This window comes from Phoca vitulina, unplaced genomic scaffold (assembly GCF_004348235.1).
Source record: "Phoca vitulina isolate PV1807 unplaced genomic scaffold, GSC_HSeal_1.0 scaffold15, whole genome shotgun sequence".
NCBI classification, from domain to species: Eukaryota; Metazoa; Chordata; class Mammalia; order Carnivora; family Phocidae; genus Phoca; species Phoca vitulina.
In genome coordinates this window covers 11,029,743-11,048,612 of record NW_022589718.1, presented here as the reverse complement: position 1 = coordinate 11,048,612, position 18,870 = coordinate 11,029,743, and the positions used below count along the sequence as shown (strand labels likewise).

The 18,870-nt window shown below is 40.7% G+C and overlaps 1 protein-coding gene across 8 annotated transcripts in view; it reads left to right on the top strand.

Annotated features, from left to right (window-relative positions):
• Positions 1-9,307, top strand: part of NRG1 (neuregulin 1) — a 1,100,990-nt gene extending 1,091,683 nt beyond the window's left edge. For 6 of the 8 annotated variants that reach the window (XM_032413449.1, XM_032413447.1, XM_032413446.1 and 3 more), the window contains 3 exons: positions 1,013-1,143; positions 1,934-2,140; positions 4,851-9,307. In XM_032413449.1, the coding sequence (XP_032269340.1) occupies positions 1,013-1,143; positions 1,934-2,140; positions 4,851-5,502 (990 nt within the window). In that variant the 3' untranslated portion in view covers positions 5,503-9,307. Of the gene's footprint in view, positions 1-1,012; positions 1,144-1,933; positions 2,653-4,321; positions 4,464-4,850 lie in introns of those variants that run through there. The other 2 variants (XM_032413448.1, XM_032413450.1) reach the window with 2 other exon arrangements.
• The last annotated feature ends 9,563 nt before the right edge of the window (positions 9,308-18,870 follow it).

Sequence of the window (18,870 nt, the reverse complement as noted above, 5' to 3'; positions counted from 1 at the left end):
ACTAGAAAGAGCTCATGAATCATGACATCACCATCTTTTCCTTAAAGCAAGCTAAACTGCACGTCCCAGAAAGAGCCACATGGACTAGCCTTTCCACTAAGAGAACCAACTAGAGTTTCAAGCATAATTCAAGTTGTGTATTTTGGGGGTTTCCATAAATACATCAGGTTCTTTTAAGGCCCACAGCCCATTGCTTATAAAGTGCCCATTTCATCTGAGAGTATTCCTTTCCATGACTTTTTCCATTACTCAATTTAATTTGGTGTAAAACTAACAGCATTTCAAACACAACTTTGAAATGTGCCTCTTTCACTGATTGAAGGCAGGAATAGCTCGTGCGATTTGGTGATGAAAATAAGTAGAAGCTACTTGCACTATATCTAGGCCCTCTGTATACTGTGTATTTTGTCAAGATGTGTGACCTTGACGGCTTCTGTAAGTCCTTCAAACCTCTCAGTGGCCTTGTTAGTCTTACCACTGACAACAAATTGAAAATTTCAGTGCTATCGTTAGGGCAACACGGGCCCTTGGAAACTGAAAAAGAAAAGTAGATCCAAAATATAGAGATTGTTTTAAAAAAAAAAAAAAATCCGTCTCCTGACTTGAAATTTGAAAGAAGACAAACCATCTCTATGCTTTTGTTTCATTCAGCTGTCTGTTAATCTTCTTCACCTACAACAACTATGACAAAAAATGAATATGGGGCAGAGATTTGTCTTGAATTCCACTCACATTATCAGTTGGAAATAAGATAGAAGAACTAGGTCTGTTTCTGATAATATGCAGTTAAGACTGCAGAACCCACACTGCATGCGCATCCAAAGGATAATTCATTAATTTCATTTACTGAATTTAAAGGCCATAGAGCCAGGATAGGATTTGCCATCTGACCATTAGAGAAATGGAGTGGGTTATGAAGTATATGTATGAGAATAGAATTTGTGTGTGATGATGATGATGTTACTGTTTTGATTAATATGAATCTTCAAGTTGTGTCTCTTTGTTTATCCAGCAATACGTATCTAAAAATGTCATCTCTAGTGAGCATATTGTTGAGAGAGAAGCGGAGACATCTTTTTCCACCAGTCACTACACCTCAACAGCTCACCACTCTACTACTGTCACCCAGACTCCTAGCCACAGGTATGAGAATGAAAACAATTGCAGGGCACTACTCTGAGAGAGAATTTCTAGACATTGTCTTTTGCTTTCACTGCCTAAGAAAGGAACAGGAGACACTTATGAGGCAAGGACATATAACAACATGTATGACTGGGGACAAAAACAGACTTTGGACATCAACTGGCTCTGCCATTTAATGGCCGTTTAAATTTGAGCCTCCATTTTTTCATTACTGAAGGTGAAAATAATACCCACTCACAGGATTGTTGTTCCCCATTTTAGAGATTGTCTTTACTCATGCCTGACTACTCACTGAATTGCTACAGTGGAAAAAGTCTGTCCTAGATGCTATAGAATATTTAGAAGTTGACTCCTTCCAATGATTGGGTTGCCCTTGGAAATGAACACGAGAACTTGTTCGATAGCTGAACTCACATGCCTCGGGTATCCCCATGTGAGTGCATGCTACCAAGGACCGCCAAATGTAGCTCATAGGCCAAGTGTCTCCTTGACCTAAGCCACTGGAGAACAGAGAGATTGCAAGAGTACTTAGTACCTACGGACATTTGATACATGTGTGTTGAATGGGTGAACAGGTGCATAAACTGTATCCTTACAAAGCCAAACAAAATCAAGAGCCCCTCTATAGCAAGTAATAATAATTCTATTCTGAGACGAGTAATGTTGTCGTCAACTGCTGATACACCAGTAAGTTGAAATAGTTACCAGATCACTTCCTTTCCTTTCCGTTTTTGCGTATCATTAAAAAATGCATATGTATGTCTCTTTGCCTCTCCCGTTTCCCCTCCAGCTGGAGCAATGGGCACACTGAAAGCATCATTTCAGAAAGTCACTCTGTAATCATGATGTCATCAGTAGAAAACAGTAGGCACAGCAGCCCAGCTGGGGGCCCAAGAGGACGACTTAATGGCTTGGGAGGCCCTCGCGAATGTAACAGCTTCCTCAGGCATGCCAGAGAAACCCCTGACTCCTACCGAGACTCTCCTCATAGTGAAAGGTAAAACCGAAGGGCAAAGCTACTGCGGAGGAGAAAGCACCCCAGTAGGAGAATCCCCATGAGCAGCTGGGGTCTCATCTAAGGAAATCTACTCTAATGAGCCTAAGGGGCGGTACTTGCTTGTTCCAGTTCCCTAGTTGATGAAGGCATCTTTTTGTTTGACTGAACTCGTTTCTTCTGAGCTGCTCGCATGGCCCCAGTGGCTGACAGGCAACAGACTCTTAAGGAGCGGGAGTGACTTGATGTTGGAGGGACAGCCAACCCAGAGGTCCCAGCTCTGACCTTAGGCTCACGCCCACTTGGCATCTCTGTTTCCTCAGTTGTAACTTTAGAGAGATGGCACCAGCAGTCCGTAAAGACCCTTCTAATAATTCGAATTTGCCAAGCTACCCAAACTCCGGTCGAGCTGGTCTCGTGGTCTTGTGTGCTAACTCTTTCTTACCTTCCAGCCTCAGTTAAATCAAATCAAAGGCTGTGTCACTGCTGAGTCTCGTGGGACACAACTGCTTGCATTCCACCCTGTAGTGTCCCTTTTACGAAATTCGAAGAAGGGATGAATAAATAAATCTCTTGTATGCTGCAGACGCAGTCTTCACAGGTGGTTTTCAAAGCAGATATTGCTTTATTCCAGAATGTTTTGGCTTTCTTCTGGGGATATTGGATTGGGTTGGGGGTGGGGGGAGGAGGGTTACAGACAAGGTAAAATCAAGAACAGAGGAAAGTAAGAGATGCTTCATAGGAATACTGAATTCATAGATTGTCTTGATTCATTTTCACTTAAATTGGGAGCGAGTTATATCCAACCAGCCTTTGTGGCATTGTCAGTAAGCTGCTACTTGTTTGTTTTCAATTCCAGAGGGGTGTTGTCTATTTGTTTACTGTATCACCATCTCAGCGTCATCTTTGACCACTGGCCGAAAGGTTTACATAATGTCAAATCCATACCTAGTTACATGGTTGGAGATAATGCTGATAGACTCTTTCCACTCATGGACTGGCTGGGAAGTCCTTGTAACAAAGGATGACTAGTTCTGGGCCAGCAGGTCCTATAGAGCTTGCTAATCACTTCTTCAAGGGTCTTTACTCCAAAATGGTATTTCAGAGCTTTATGGAATGAGAGGTTGCTCTGTCGCTCATCTGTGAAAATGTAGGCATGGTCCCAAAGTGGTTTAAAACCTTAGTCTTAAATTCATATAATTGTATCTTTATGTATTAAGAAACTCTATCTGTCTTAATCCAGTCTTTTTTGAGACCTGAGAAAGAGGTTAGGGATAAATTCTTTCTTCATCACTCCATGTGATATTTCTCTCTAAGGCTGACATTTCCCTGCTGTGGTAGGCTTCCACGCACACCGCAGATATTATCTAAGACCTCGAAATATACCTGAACCTCGAGAACACGGAGAGAAAAGATGAATCACCTTTATGTGTTGGCTGAATCCGGATTAGCATTTCTCAGAGAACTTAATTTAAGTATCCCCAGAACAAAAGTTGAAGCCTCAAGCCCCAAGTATTTCCATCTCTAAACACCTTCCCGTTTTAGACACAGCTAGACCTCACATCCATATGACTCTGAATCATGGCTGAAGAGCAGGAAAGTTAATAGGTTTCCTGTTCTTGTTAGCTAGAGTTCAGATAATGGTGTCCTGTGTCATCACAGGTCATGTTAAATTAGACTCTATGAACGCCAACGTGAAGAAAAGAGAGCTTTGGTGCTATGCATTGGCAACATTTTTATCAAAGTTGAGAAATGTGACTCTGAATAAGCCACATCTTCCTCAGTGCTAAGTCAGGCCTTCTTGTTCTAGAAGAAGAAAGCATGATATGGTTTTAAAAAAAAAAATGCACTCAATGTCTTGGCAATGAGATTTACTGAGCACTACTGGATATAACAGGTCATGAGGTACCAGGGTGCAGCCAACCCTTGAGCAGTCACGAAAGATAAGCGAAAGATTGATGCAGCCGTGGGTTTTGAAGAGAGGTAGACCGGAGCTTGGACGTACCTCGGGAGCCAACATAAGGTTTTCTCAGGCTTTTTTCTGAATGTCTTGGTCACTGGGATGGAGAGTTGCAAATTGAATGTTAAGAAGTAGCATTTCATGGAAAAACTGAAAGCACACAAATGTGTTACACTGTTATCAGGAATAAATCTAAGTTACTATGCTTTTTTTTTTTTCATAAGACATAACCTTATAGCTGAGCTAAGGAGAAACAAGGCACACAGATCCAAATGCATGCAGATCCAGCTCTCAGCAACTCATCTTAGATCTTCTTCCATTCCCCATTTGGGCTTCATTCTCTAAGACCCCTTGGCCTTTAGGAAGGTATAGTATTTAAGTAATACTTCTTTCCCTTGCAAATCCCTGTGCCTTGGTCCTTGTAAACTGAAAAGTTTCCGGGACCTAGTGCCCTCTTGTCCTGACTCACATGCTTTTATTTAAAATCACCATGAGATTGAAAATCCCCAAAGCTTGGTTGAGTTAGGCCACCTAGCTGATCTATGCATGTACTCCCGTGAGGAAACTCTTGGCTACATAATTTCAGATTCCAAGGGTGCCAAACGTCCTTAGTGTTAAAAATCGAGAAGTGTACAACGCATAGAAATTCTTTGTTCTCTGATTCTGTAATATCGTGACTTCTGTCCCCTTACCCTCCCTGCCTCTGCCTCTTCTTCCACCACACTCATGGGGGGGTATTCTGTGCTCACACAGGTATGTGTCAGCAATGACCACCCCGGCTCGCATGTCACCTGTAGATTTCCACACGCCAAGCTCCCCCAAATCGCCCCCTTCGGAAATGTCTCCACCTGTGTCCAGCACGGCGGTGTCCCTGCCCATCATGGCAGTCAGCCCCTTCGTGGAAGAAGAGAGACCTCTGCTTCTTGTGACACCACCACGGCTTCGGGAGAAGTATGACCCCCACCCTCAGCAGTTCAACTCCTACCACCACAACCCCGCACATGGGAACAACAGCCTGCCCCCTAGCCCCTTGAGGATAGTGGAAGATGAGGAGTATGAAACCACCCAGGAGTACGAGCCAGCTCAAGAGCCTGTTAAGAAACTCACCAGTAGCCGGCGGGCCAAAAGAACCAAGCTCAATGGCCACATTGCTAACAGGTTGGAAATGGACAGCAACGCAAGCGCTGAGGGCACTAACTCAGAGAGTGAAACAGAAGATGAGAGGGTAGGGGAAGATACTCCCTTCCTGGGCATTCAGAACCCCCTGGCAGCCAGTCTTGAGGCAGCACCTGCCTTCCGCCTGGCGGACAGCAGGACTAACCCAGCAGGCCGCTTCTCGACGCAGGAGGAATTGCAGGCCAGGCTGTCTAGTGTAATCGCTAACCAAGACCCTATCGCTGTATAAAACCTAAATAAACACATAGATTCACCTGTAAAACTTTATTTTATATAATAAAGTATTCCACCTTAAATTAAACAATTTATTTTATTTTAGCAGTTCTGCAAATAGAAAACAGGAAAAAAAACTTTTATAAATTAAATATATGTATGTACAAATGTGTTATGTGCCATATGTAGCAATTTTTTACAGTATTTCAAAACGAGAAAGATATCAATGGTGCCTTTATGTTCTGTTATGTTGAGAGCGAGTTTTGTACAGTTACTGTGATTGCTTTTCCACAGTATTTCAGCAAAACCTCCCATATATTCAGTTTTTGCTGGCTTCTTGTGCATTGCATTATGATGTTGACGGGATGTATGATTTGCAAGACTTGCAACTGTCCCTCTGTTTGCTATTTCTAGTAGCGCCCGATCAGTACGTCTTGTAATGGCACATCCATCCAAATACTCTTCTCTTTTGTACGAAGTTTTCTTTTGCTTTCAGTATATGAAATGAGTTGTGTCTACTCTGCCAGCCAAAGGTTTGCTTCACTGGGCTCTGAGATAATAGTAGATCCAACAGCATGCTACTATTAATTACAGCAGGAAACTGCATTAAGTAATGTTAAATATTAGGAAGAAAGTAATATTGTGATTTTTTTAAAAAAACTATATTCTTAATCAGAAGACAGCTTGCTCTCATGAAAAAGAGCTACCATTTGCTTTATTTGGGTTTATTTTTCTTGACAAAGAGCAACAGTTGGGTGGATAGCATAGTAAATGGGTTCTGGCTTGCTATCGGGGTAAATCCATCACCTTCTAAGAGGACTCCACCTCACTTTCTGGGGGAATGATACAGCAGGTCATCTAGTTGAAAATCAAACCGTGGCTGAAAAAGGTGCAATCGTTCTTGACTTGTGTTTTTCACTGATTGGGGAGCTAGCCATTGGTTGTGTCTTATCAGCTCAAGAACAGACGTGTTACGGCACAAAATGACCAGCTGAAATGGCACACTCAGCAATTTGAAATACTTCTGCAGTGAAATATGCCTGCCATATGCGGTGGTGACTAGTTATCGTAGGGAAATAGTTCTGTTGTAGAGTATCTAGAAGGAGTGAGTGTCTGGAAGGCACAGGTGGAGAAGAGCCGTGTGACTTGGTTGCAGTTTTAAACAGTTCTGTTGACCACGCCTTTCTCTTCATGACTTTCCTCTTGTTTTTCCATGTTGCCTCGATCAGGTCGTAACTATGCATGAACAATTTTTGTCAGGAATGGCCAACGTGCATGTGATTTGTGATTAGCAAGAGCCTTCCAAGAGTGTCGATTCATCAGGGAACGTTGACAGTGTTGGAAAGATTGCACCTTTACTTGCAGAAGTGACCCCCCACCTCTGTCCTGACCTCTCGATCTGCAGCCTGTATCATCCATGTCCTCCCCTTTCTTACCTTTTGCTTTACTGTCACAGAACAGGATGGAAGATGGGTCTAAACTTTGCATGTTCTCTGATTGTAAGTCCAAGGAAGGCCTATAGGTGTTAATATGTGGAATAAACGCTAATTCAGGAAAATAAGGGGATTTAAAAAAAATAATGCAGGCCCTAGTTCATGCCCTGCCTGATATCTGTCAAATCAGGCTAGAGCTTTACTTAGATTCCTGGTGACCTCCTGGGATCCATGGGACAAAACAGGAAACGGGTCAGCAGGGGGTTTCAAATACCAGGCGTGAAGTCAACAAGAACAGCTGCTGCTTGTTTGCAGGTGAACTGGGTTTAGTTCTTCATCAAATGTCTATGTTAAAATTCTGGGGAAGAAGGGACGTGCAAGGAGTTCGTGGGAAAATGCGGGCTGGACGCGAGTCATGTCATTAAGCAACTTTCATGTTTCTACAACCCACAGAGATGTCTGTCTGCAGGTCCTTGAAGTTACTCTTAGTATTTGGTATCCTGAACTGTCCTTCGTTACTCACATGCCACTTTCTCTGTGCTTCTTTCGGGTTGCCCAAGTTATTCCGATTTCCCACTTCTGTAGAAATGAGTAAGCTCGTGGCAGGGGGAAGAGGACAGTCCACCCAAAGAGGTCCTTTAAATTATTAAATTAATATTGCCTTTGAAGGCCTTGGGTCATTCAGAGACTATGTCAATAAAGAAATTTCTACCATTAATGAAAAGTCTAAAATTTCTGCTGCAAAAATCTTTGGGCATTGGAGTATTCAAATGCCCCATTGTGGAGAATTTCCGGAATAAATGAAATCTTCTGCTGAGAGCAACCAACATTTTCCTCAGTATGAAAATTGCTATCTACATTTTCAGGTCGCAAATATATAGGAACATTTAGGACAAGAGGAAGTTTTATTTCCAGCTTGATTCTGGTCACTCAGAGAGGTGGCATATTCTCTGGGACAGCCTTTCCTTCTGGAGAACAAGAGTTTCCCCTGGTAAGAAAGGCCAGCTGTCTCCTCAGGGCTACCTGCTGCCACCACCAGCTTTGTGTTCAAATGGACCTCTCTGTGATGTTTAGTCCCCACATGGCTCTCAACCATCCCTGTCTATAAACCCAGGCGGTGTAGTGGCAATCCCACGGAGGGGCGTGAACCCATGCTCCCAGCATGTGGCAAGCTTCAGAGGGGTTTCCAGGGAGTGGAAGTTGCCCAGAAGTTTGACAGCAACTGTTTTTCCTGGGTCTGAAATCATATCCCACCGAGGGGTAGTGCAGTATAGGCAAAACTTCTTTTTCTCACTCGAGATTCCCTTTCTGTCCTACTCTCGCTTCTTGCCTGGTATGCCTTTTTTTGTTTGTTTTTTTTCAAGAGTGCCTGGACAGCCTCATGCTTTCTACAAAATGGCACTCTGCCTGAGTATATGTGAAATGTGTCCCAAACACCAACAGACCGTATCTTCCTTGTTTAAGTGTGACTGTCTTGATATAGATGGAGTTTATCCAGGGTAACTTGCTCATAACTATTCCTTTTTTTGGCCTGAGTTAAAAGGTGCATGGCTCACATTGGTGAAAATAAGGAAGGCCTGGTTTTATCTTTTAGTACTGGCTCCATTCCACCACCCACAGAGATTTCTATCTGCAAAGACCCGTGAAACACTGCAGAGAAGTGCAGGCAAAAGGAAATGGCCACATATCACAAGTTCTATTATATATTTTTTTGTAAATACACATTGTACGTTACTTGGATGTTTTCCTAAATCATTTACTGTCTTTATGAGTTAATGTCAGTTTTTTACTCTCTCAACTTACTGTGTAACATTGTAAATAGCATATTGTCCTTTATTATTTATATTTAAGCATCTAACATAGAGTTGTTTTCATATAAGTTTAAGATAAATGTCAAAAATATATGGGTTTTTTTTGTTTTTCTTTGCTTTAAAATTATGTATCTTTTCTTTTTTCTTTTTTTTTTTTAAGAATAATTTATTGTTCAGGAGAAAGAATGTATATGTAATTGAAACTATTTGAAGAATGCACATTTGAAGGCCCTGAGGTACTGATAAACTAAAGAATTTATTATCCAAAATACTAAGCAATAAGTAATTGTGATTTATTTAAAGTTTTGTTCATTTTCCATGAAAGACATACTGCAATAAAAATGCTACTCTGTGGAGGCGTGGGAGTGTTGCTCAGCAGACTAATGTTTCAGTCTGTTAGACCAGCACCTTTCAGCTGACTGTGACAGTTGTATTAATTTAGGAATGTGCCTGATGGACCCCATGATCATCTCCTCTGTTGCTTTTGCCACACTGCCTGTTCTTTCATCACTTTCTGCCTGTTGGTTCTGCTCACCACTGTCTTCCTTGTTGAAGGGGCCACAAGCAAGCAATACGATGTCTTCTTCCCCTTCTTGCACACCGCCCCCCCCCCCCCCCCCCCCCCGCCAATATGCAATAACATATCAGAGAGGACCTTTAGGGCATGACTGCCTGGATCCTAGTTGTTGACATGTTCTGTAGGGACTGCAAGAGACTTCTTCAGACTAATGGAAATGTCAATGTGACGATCCCCAGCAGTCATGAAAGGAAAACATGTTATTGGGGTTCAAGAAATCTGATGGCCAACAGGGCCCAAAAGGCAGCCATCAGAACCTGGCCATGCTCAGCTTTCCTGTAGCTTCAGTAAATTTATCTTCCGTCAGGCCCATGATTTATCGATTCAGGCCCACAATTTATTGATTCAATTTTGAGAGAAGATAAGGCTAAGTTGGATTCTTTCCCCTCATGCTATCAATAAATCAAACGAAATGCCCATCTTACTGCTCAGGGAAGGGCCTATGCATGAGAAATTTCCCACATTCTAAGATTTAGTCATAGAAATGAGGATATTACTTTTCTTATTGAAATTAGCCTAAACAAAAGCCATATTTTAACAAATAGATATTTGCATGGGTGATACTTTTTATATATTTCAAGCAATTTACTCATTATTCTAGATAAGATTAGGGCTTCTGAAGTATATGAAATAGAGTTCAGGAATCCTGTGGGGGTACACAGGGGCCTCCGTTGGAGTTTGAGGGCACCCGATGCTTGTCATCGAAGTCCATCTCCATATACGTATATGATTCCTAGTACCTAGTAACAGCTCCACTGGTATCATTTCCAAAACAGTGTTAGATGTCTAAGAGATTCAGATAGTGGCCTTTGACTGTACTCGTTCTTATTATTTATATTATGAACTTTTCAAAACAATTCAGAATCCTCATATTTGTGTCAACTTTGGTTTACACATGTGCACACACACCCACACACACATACACACTTCCTAATACACACTATCCTGAAGCCACCACATCATTTCACTTGTCCAATCCAGCCAACCAGCCATTCAGCAAATCAAGGAGTGCACAGAATATTGAAAAATTGAAGACTGAGACACTTCCCTGTGTCTTCAAGTTGAAGCTGAGGCTTTGCCCATCCCTCAAACTGAAAACTACAAATAGCTATCTCAGTAACGTAGGCTAGAATCAGCTACCTAACATATATTGATATTTGAGGCAGAAGCCTATGTGGTGGACCATAGTACAGAGAGGATGAAGATTATCTGAATATCTAGATTATCATAATTCTCCATTCACTTCAATGCTGTAGACTGGAATGTCAAACCCAGGCCAACAACATCTCTGCAGCCTAATGTCTGGGGAAGACATTAGATTTCCCTGCTCTCAGCCCTGATGATGAATGACCAAAGGACCTGATGTCAGGGATTGGGGGTTCAGTGAGGCAGTTCGGAAATCTAGAGATTTAGGATGCCGGAGGGAGTGGAAAATTTTGATGACCTCATGTGAATCATTTTATAGTCTATCTTGGGCTTGCCCTTTCTGAAACAGAATAAAATAAATTTATGGAAACCATTACTCCAAAAGATTGACCTGGTAGGCAAGAGAAATGCTTTCAGTTTATGTAAGACAGAACAATCCTGCTGCTACAGTAAGCTGCAATATTCCTCCCTTTAAGGCTATAGTGGGACAGAGAAGTCGGACCCAATCCTGCATGTCCCTGGGGGCTCCTGTTGACAAACTGGGACTGTCATTGTTGGACCTCTCTGGTGAGCTGTTGTGTTTGAGCTTTAGTGAGCTTCAAAACATCACTTGGCAGGAGGATAGCAAATGGATTTTGTCACCTGGAGGAAACCCATCATGACCTACCTGATATTTTTAAAAGCAAACCAGAAGAGGGAGACCAGTAATTCATAAAAGGAGACAGAGAATCCTTCCCCCCTTCAAACATATTTATTGGGACAGAATTTGATGGAAGAAGCGACTCTCTTCCCACCCCACAACATGCCAAAAGGGCTAGAGAATTACCTTCATAGATACAAAAATCTTTCATAGCTTATGTACAGGTTTGCTTATATGCAGAGAAATAATCTATTATGCATAAGTAATATTTTATAATATTTTATGGCTTAAAACATCCTTTTCATTTATAGTCCTCTTAAACCCATGGGATGTTGCTATGATAAATAGGAAATTTTAGGTTCAGGAAAGTTAAAAATGTTTCCTGGAGCTACACATGTGGTAAGTGGCAGAGGTAACACTTGTACCCAGGCTTTCTGACTACAACTCCTTTTTCTACCCATTGCACGCCTTCCCTCCCCACTCCAGACTCAACGAAGGCTGCCATTTTCAGCCTTTTATTGCCTCAAGACAAGTTCCATCCAAAACCAAGTTTCTATTTGAAAGAATATGAGCTCCTCTGGCTTTGGTTTAGAGTTACTCCTGAACCCAATTTGCTTGACTTAGTGACTATGCACTTTTTTCCTAAACATAGCTTTTTAAGGAAATGAAGTGTAACTATGGGAATGAATTCACAATTTCAATGTGTAGGTAGCATCCAGCAGTCATACGAGGAGGGGCTTATAGGCAGCACTGTCCCCACCACTTAGCAGCTTGGCCCGTTTGAAAAATTTCCCCCTCCAAGCTTATTTCTTGCTCACTAATATGGGAATCCAAGCGACTTTACAAGGCTGAGGTGTGTAATGAGGATTACACTTGAATACATGTAAAGAAGTCATACATGTCTAGCATATAGTGAATATCCAAAGGCTACCTTCTCTTTGCTCCTTCCCCCCACTTTATGTTCTTAAGTTTGGAGCTTGTGTTTCTCAGTTCCAAATGACACACTCTACATCACACAAGCTCATCAAATAAACATATTTGAGCATTTCTCCTATCTCATGCCAATAGGCAAATTCACTGAACAGCATTTAAAGTTGTAACTTAAATAAGTTCTTTTTTATGTTTGCTTCTTGTGTAGCCACACTGTTTCACATAAAGTCCGTAATTTTTAAAGGCTTATTGCGTGAGTGTTTCATTATAATTTCACAGAAATTTACTGAAACATACCTCTTTGTAGAGTTTTCAGAATACCATTTTCAAACTTCATTGCAAACATGTAGTAAGACAAGCAAAACACGATCCTAAATTGATAGGATATCTTTGCACACCCATTTTCCTTCGTTTGCACCCAGGATGTCCTGCATGTTCCCTTTTTTTTTTTTTTTTTTTTTTTTTCAGAACAATATAATCTAGGCAAAGTCTGCATAGTGATAAAGTTAGAGGAGTCAGGTCTCAGATTAACTCCTAAATGGAAGAAACCCCTTTGCTTATGGATGTTTCTCACCCCCTCCCATGATCTATCCAATAAGTAACTTTTCAGGTTCTACTCACTCTTTATGCATAAAACAAGATTCTTTTTTATGAATAATTTAAGGCTTGAAGCTTTTTGGATTCAATACCTTAAAATGTCATCCTACATTAAGAATGGTGGGTGACTTGGTCTCATGATATTCATCATCAGGCTTGTCATGTAGTTAATATAATTCTATTATTAATGGCAAGAGAGTCTAATATAATTGCCCATACATTATCCTTCATTTAAATAAGAATGTATTTTATTGAAAATAATCCTAACTCTAGCTCCCTATAAAAATGATAAATAAGGACACTTCCTTGTTTTTTTTTTTTAAAGAGATAAACTAGATGTAAACTTTGTATCATGTTAATTATTAGTTATCATCATTGTTAAGCAAACACTTGTCTTCCATTCTTTGGCTTTCATTTGGTGATTTCCTTCTTGCCCGACCTTGACCTTTCTCTTGAAGAGGGTTGGGGGCCTCAGGCTGGGCAAGTTTTCTGGAGCCCTTTTGGTTTCTCACAGTCAGCCTGAAGTGTACTTTCCATCTTCTTCAGATGAAGGGTCTTCATCAGTATGCCCTTTAGCAGGTGAGAAGGTAACAAAAGCATTTTCCCTTATATCTTAGACCCTCTCCACTATGAAAAGGAAAGACAGAAAATGCTGTGTGTCAGAGCCAATTCCCAGTACCCAACTTCCTTCCAATTACGAGATGATTCTGCTCTCCCGCAAGAATCTCTCTGCAAATATCCATCCCAGCCTTCCTTCAGAGTAACCTTATTTTTGCAAAATAGAGACCTCCCTTAGTAACTTCTTAGTTTAGAGCCCTTCTCGTCCCTGGGCTGATTACCTCTGATTTCGAAATCATAGGACAATATAACTTCACATTTGGAACAAAGATTAGTCAGAAATTATGGGGTTTAAGATTTAAAGTACTTTTTAAAAACTGAGAAGTTTTTCTTGATTTGTTGTAAGCCCTTTAGAAAATTTTAGGGCAGAGTCAGAGAGCATTATATCTTTTTCGGTATTTGCTTGACCAAAAACTCTTTCACAACATGAAAAGATGCTAATTATGCACACATTCTGAGTTCTGCCTGTTTGTCTGGGGAGTTAGATCTCTAGCCATGCGTGTGAGGAAAAGAACTGTGGACCCTTCTTATTAAGCTGTTGATGCAGAGTTAATGGGATTTAGGTTACCACTCAGGGTCAAACTCATACCAGTTATCCAGCAAAAGAACTACTAAGGGAAAATATCCCCTCATCTGATTAGGAGAGCCACATGTCACCCACTGAGCAAGCCAGAACCTGAGAATATTCTAGATTTCTTCCTCCACATCTAACTGGAGACAATGGTGATTGTACCACTGACATGTCAAGCCCCCCCTATACACACACTTGTACCACGGGCGCCCTCTTCCTCTCTCACTGGGGGCCCCATTAGCCTCCTAACTGATCTGCTTCTTTTAGCTCCTCTGGGACATCCTTCGCATTTTGCTGGAAGTTTCTCTCTAACTCATAAACCTTGTTGTGCATCCTCCTGATTATAACCCTTCAATGGCTCCTCATGAAGCTTGACTCCTCAGGTTGACATAGGATGCTCTCCACAGGCTGGCTTCTGCCAAACTCTTGTAGTGCCTCCACTTCACCCTTCACTCCATCTTATGATTTTCTATTTTCCAAGTATTCCACACCAGTGTTTGTCAAACTCTACTCATTGGCGTACCAACTTCATGACTATTACCATATTCATGTACCACCTGTATTATTTTTTGCATATTGTTTTTTTCAATTGATTGCATTTTTAACTAAAATAAAGTCATTTCAAATGAAACTTTGTATCGATGCTATGAGTGGAAAACTTCAACCAGCTGCCATAATCAAAATAAACCGGTCAAAGTAAATATAACAAAAATGAAACAATGTAATTAAATTCTAACAGGGTATTGTTGCCTGCTAAAGTAGCTGGGCTGAAACCTGTTCTCTGACAAAAGGGGAGATCAGCAAGTGTTGGAGAAGTTGGAAATATATTCAGAAACACAGAAAGATTTATTCCTTGACTTAACCAGGATTGAGAGGGAGTTGACAGGAAGTCACTTCTACAGTGTTAGTCAATGTTATTTAATGTGCTAGATCCTAAAATCATTTTGGATGCAACATTTGGTCACCCTCTGATCTTACACCACCATGCAGCACCGTGTTTGTCATATAGCCCTGCCCTTGTGCACACCATTTCGTTTAACAGAAACTATTTTCTCCATTTATCTTTCTGACAAACTCCCTTTACCCCCTTCCGTGGATGGAGTGTCTTTGTCTAGGAATCCTTCTCTGATAAATATCTGCCTTTTCTATATGAAAAGTGCTTTTCCTTTGCTGTTTCATGGTATGCTGTGCAACATTTTATGTTGTATTTTCCATCCAGCTCACAGCTTCTGCTGAACTGACATCCTTCCCTTAGTGGACCACGTACTCTCTGAGGGCAGAGACACTGTCCTCTCTGTGTATATCCATGCCTTGCACAATGCCTGGAACATGACAGATGCTGGATGTTTGAAGAATAAATCAGGATAAATAATAATTCATCATTATTTAATACTTAATAATATAAATAATCAGGATATTTACATATGTAGGCAAGCATGTGAGGAATCTAGGTTATCATAGGCATTTTTAAATGCAGAGAGCATGAAAAGAGTAACCTGACTGACTTATTTCACTTAGCATGCATGTTGTTGTGAATTGAAAGTTTTCATGCTTTTTTATGGCTGAGTAATATTCCATCACATATATATTCCATCCATGAATAAAATGTATTCCATGATCTATATAATGAAATATTATATGTATATATGGAATATATATACACATATATTATGGAATGCATTATATATAATTTGTGTATATATATACACACACAAAATATATACATTATATACATCACATATACCTATCAATATACAAATATATTCCTATATATATGTGTATATATATATTCTTATATAACATATATATATATATATATATATATATGTATGTATGTATGTATCTCACATCTTTATCCATTTATCTATGGATAGACATCTGGGTTGCTTCCATATAATAACAAAAATAATTGTAAAGGAAAAAGAAAAAGGAAAGAGTAATCTGTAAGTTGCTAAGACAAAATCAGAAACATATGGGGATGGAACCAAGTTTGCTAAATCATGGTAAAAAAAAACAAAAACAAAAACACAGAATCTAAGGGATGAAAACTCCATGGCTCGAACTAAATTTGGTAATGAACACATGACTACCGCATATACTCTTTGTATTTGGTTTTAGCTTCCTCTCCACTCAAGAACTCTGGCTTAAAATTAACCTTTCATGTCTGTTCTCCCTTCATCCCTCTCACTCTTAGCAAGGTCCTGAAAATAAAACCTTTTAACTGGGTATTGTTCAACCTGGTCATTCTCATAAAGAAGACTTCTGTACTGACCATTGTATTAAAACCAACCTAAGTCTCCAATCCTCTGAAAAGGTACAAAGGGAGCCTTGTACATAACAAACTTTCAAAAGTTTTTTAGATGCCCAAGTTGAGTGAAACATATAAAATCAGCATGCTATATAAGTCAATGGAATACATAATTTGTCATTCTAATTAGAACCATGATTTGCAAGACCGAGTATTCAGTGATACTTTCTGGATGATTCTATTTCATAGTTAAGTATAGTATGACCATTGTGAGGGAGAGGAAGGACATTTACCTTTTACCACATTGGACTTCCTTCCCTAAGAGTTTATCTAGTCTAGAAATGCAGTCTTCTTTATTGATTAAAAGAAAGATCTGTCAAATTATCTATTTAAAAGTAAAACTTTTTGTTGTGTTTAGCCTGGAGAGTGTAAAGCAGACTCCAAATTTAGTTATCCAGAGATTATAAGAATATAATCGTGTAGTTATTTGAACTTCGTGGCTGACATACTAGGCCAATAATACAACTACCAGCTGGTCAATGGAATCGTATGCAATTTTAAACTTCAGAGGAAAGACAGTGGGATTGGAAATGCATACCAAGAGTTTTGGAAATGTCGGTGCAAGGGGGTATCTACACTGCCATTGAGCTGATCATACCTGCAGTCCCTGCCGAATTCTGTGCCTGTCAGCCCCAGAACTATCCTCCTACGCTGCCTCTTCAGCAATGCCGAAGGCACCAGCACTGTGGACAGCACACAGGATAGCAGATACCACATTGCTCCCAATATTGTCATTTTCCACCTAAAATGCACTAGCTGGACAAGCAGATATCGAAATATGATTAAGTCAGCAGCTGGCACGTGATCAAATCTAGGAGGCCAAAATATCCTTGCTCCAAGACAAGGTTAGCGTTTTGTTTTGTTTTGTTTTTTCATATAAAAGCAAAGTCCAAGAGATTCAGAATAAGCCACTCAGATGATTATATCTCCTCCCTTTGAATCCACGACTTGAGTATGTCAAAGGATTGAGCTTGCCCACAGTCACCCAGCCAATAAGATGAAGACCTAAAAAGAGGAACTGAGAACTCTTCAGCTGTCATTAAGCCCTGCTGCTACTCAGACTTTAAAGCCTTGGAAGAAAATTTGAAGTTTAGAAACCTGCTCTTCCTTATCCATCTTTGTATATCCACCTTCCATTTTGGAAACTGTGAAATATTAGGTAGCTTTTCCTAGATTCTGCCTACATTATAGCACAAGAATCACACAGTGTAAAGAGCATGAACTCAGAAACAGTGAGATCAAGGTATGAGTTGTTCCTCTCTTACTCGGGCAATTTGGGCAAGTTAACATCCCTGAGCTTCAGATTCATTATGCAGATTAAATGAAATAATTATTATCTGTGCAAGCTTAAGCATGGTGCTTTGCCATGTAGTAGGTGCTCAATAAACATCACATCTTCACTGTTTGCAGATTTCTTTGTGTAGGAAAGCTGGTTTGTCTGACAGGGAGAAGGGGACTGTGCTCCCAAGCTTAGCAGCCTCGCTGGCTTTGGTTGTCCTGCCCTGCCTACGGAGAGCTCCCCTGGGGAAGCTAGTTGAGGATGTGTCATCAGAAAGCTGGATTTCAGGCTCTGCTGCCAGGATGGAGCCCCCTTTTGCTCACCCGGCTACACCAAAACACAGGAAGACAAACTTACTCAGAACTGAGTTATCCCCAAAGAGCAGATGTTTCTTTTTCCCTGAGAAGAAAACAATTTTACAAATGCAGCAATGGAAATGATAATTCTCTCTATCCAATTAGCAAGAGCTAATTTGGATTTCAAGGTCATTGTGTACGGTGTACTCCCTCTTTCCCATGCCTAGTGCTTTGGCACCACTCCCTCTCTGGTTTTGTGGCTCAGCATCCCTGCACACATTGTAAACAATCACAATTTCCATTTTAGGCTTTCGTCGCCTGGTGATGTGCTGCAGTTCCCATTTTTAGGAAATTGACGCTTGGCAAAAGATGAAAGGCTTCACAGATTATGAAGGTTATGGCACAGTTTTCTCCTGCCTTATGGCTTAATTTAATTAGATATCCTGTAATAGCTCAGCAGCAAGATTGCACTACAGAATGGGCTCCAATTTGCCCACAGGCAACCTCAAGAGCTCAGCAAATATGAAATATGCTGCATGACTCATCAGCTGATGGAAAATGCAATGAAACTTTCTCTCTTTCAGCAGGATCAGGCAAGGTGACTGAGAAAGCTTCCCTGGACATACACACCTGGTAATTCTGCATCTACAAGTTCATTTTAAAATATGCTTACAGTGAAGTAATCAGCAAAACCACTGTCTGATCTTGAAATTATTCTGTGGCCACTGGACCTTGAAGACACTGATGGAGGCAGCTAAATCCAGCCATCTGGAACCTTGATCAACTATGTCCCCCACAGAGCAACCAGGACTTCAGTGAGCAGGAAGCTTCTCTGAGGCATGAGGCCCAAGCAGAGAAGTGTGGAGACCACGATGCTCTTGCTTATTCCTGTAGATGCCAAATTGCCTCATGCTTTTGCAAGATTTCAGATGTGCACAATTTTCTGATATTGATTACCCTTGTTGGAGACACTAAGCTTCACAGAGTTTGTTTTTTTCAGACATGAAGCAAACTGAGGCCCTGAAGTCACAGGATGTCTTGGCAGCTATGTTCAGGCTGGATAGAAAGGCATCCTTTTGGGGGCATAGCTTTTCTCTAGTTCCATTTCACTTGCTATCGTCAGAAGGCAAAGATGGAGCAATAACTTGTTGGGTGGGGGCCATGTGATAGGGATTGTC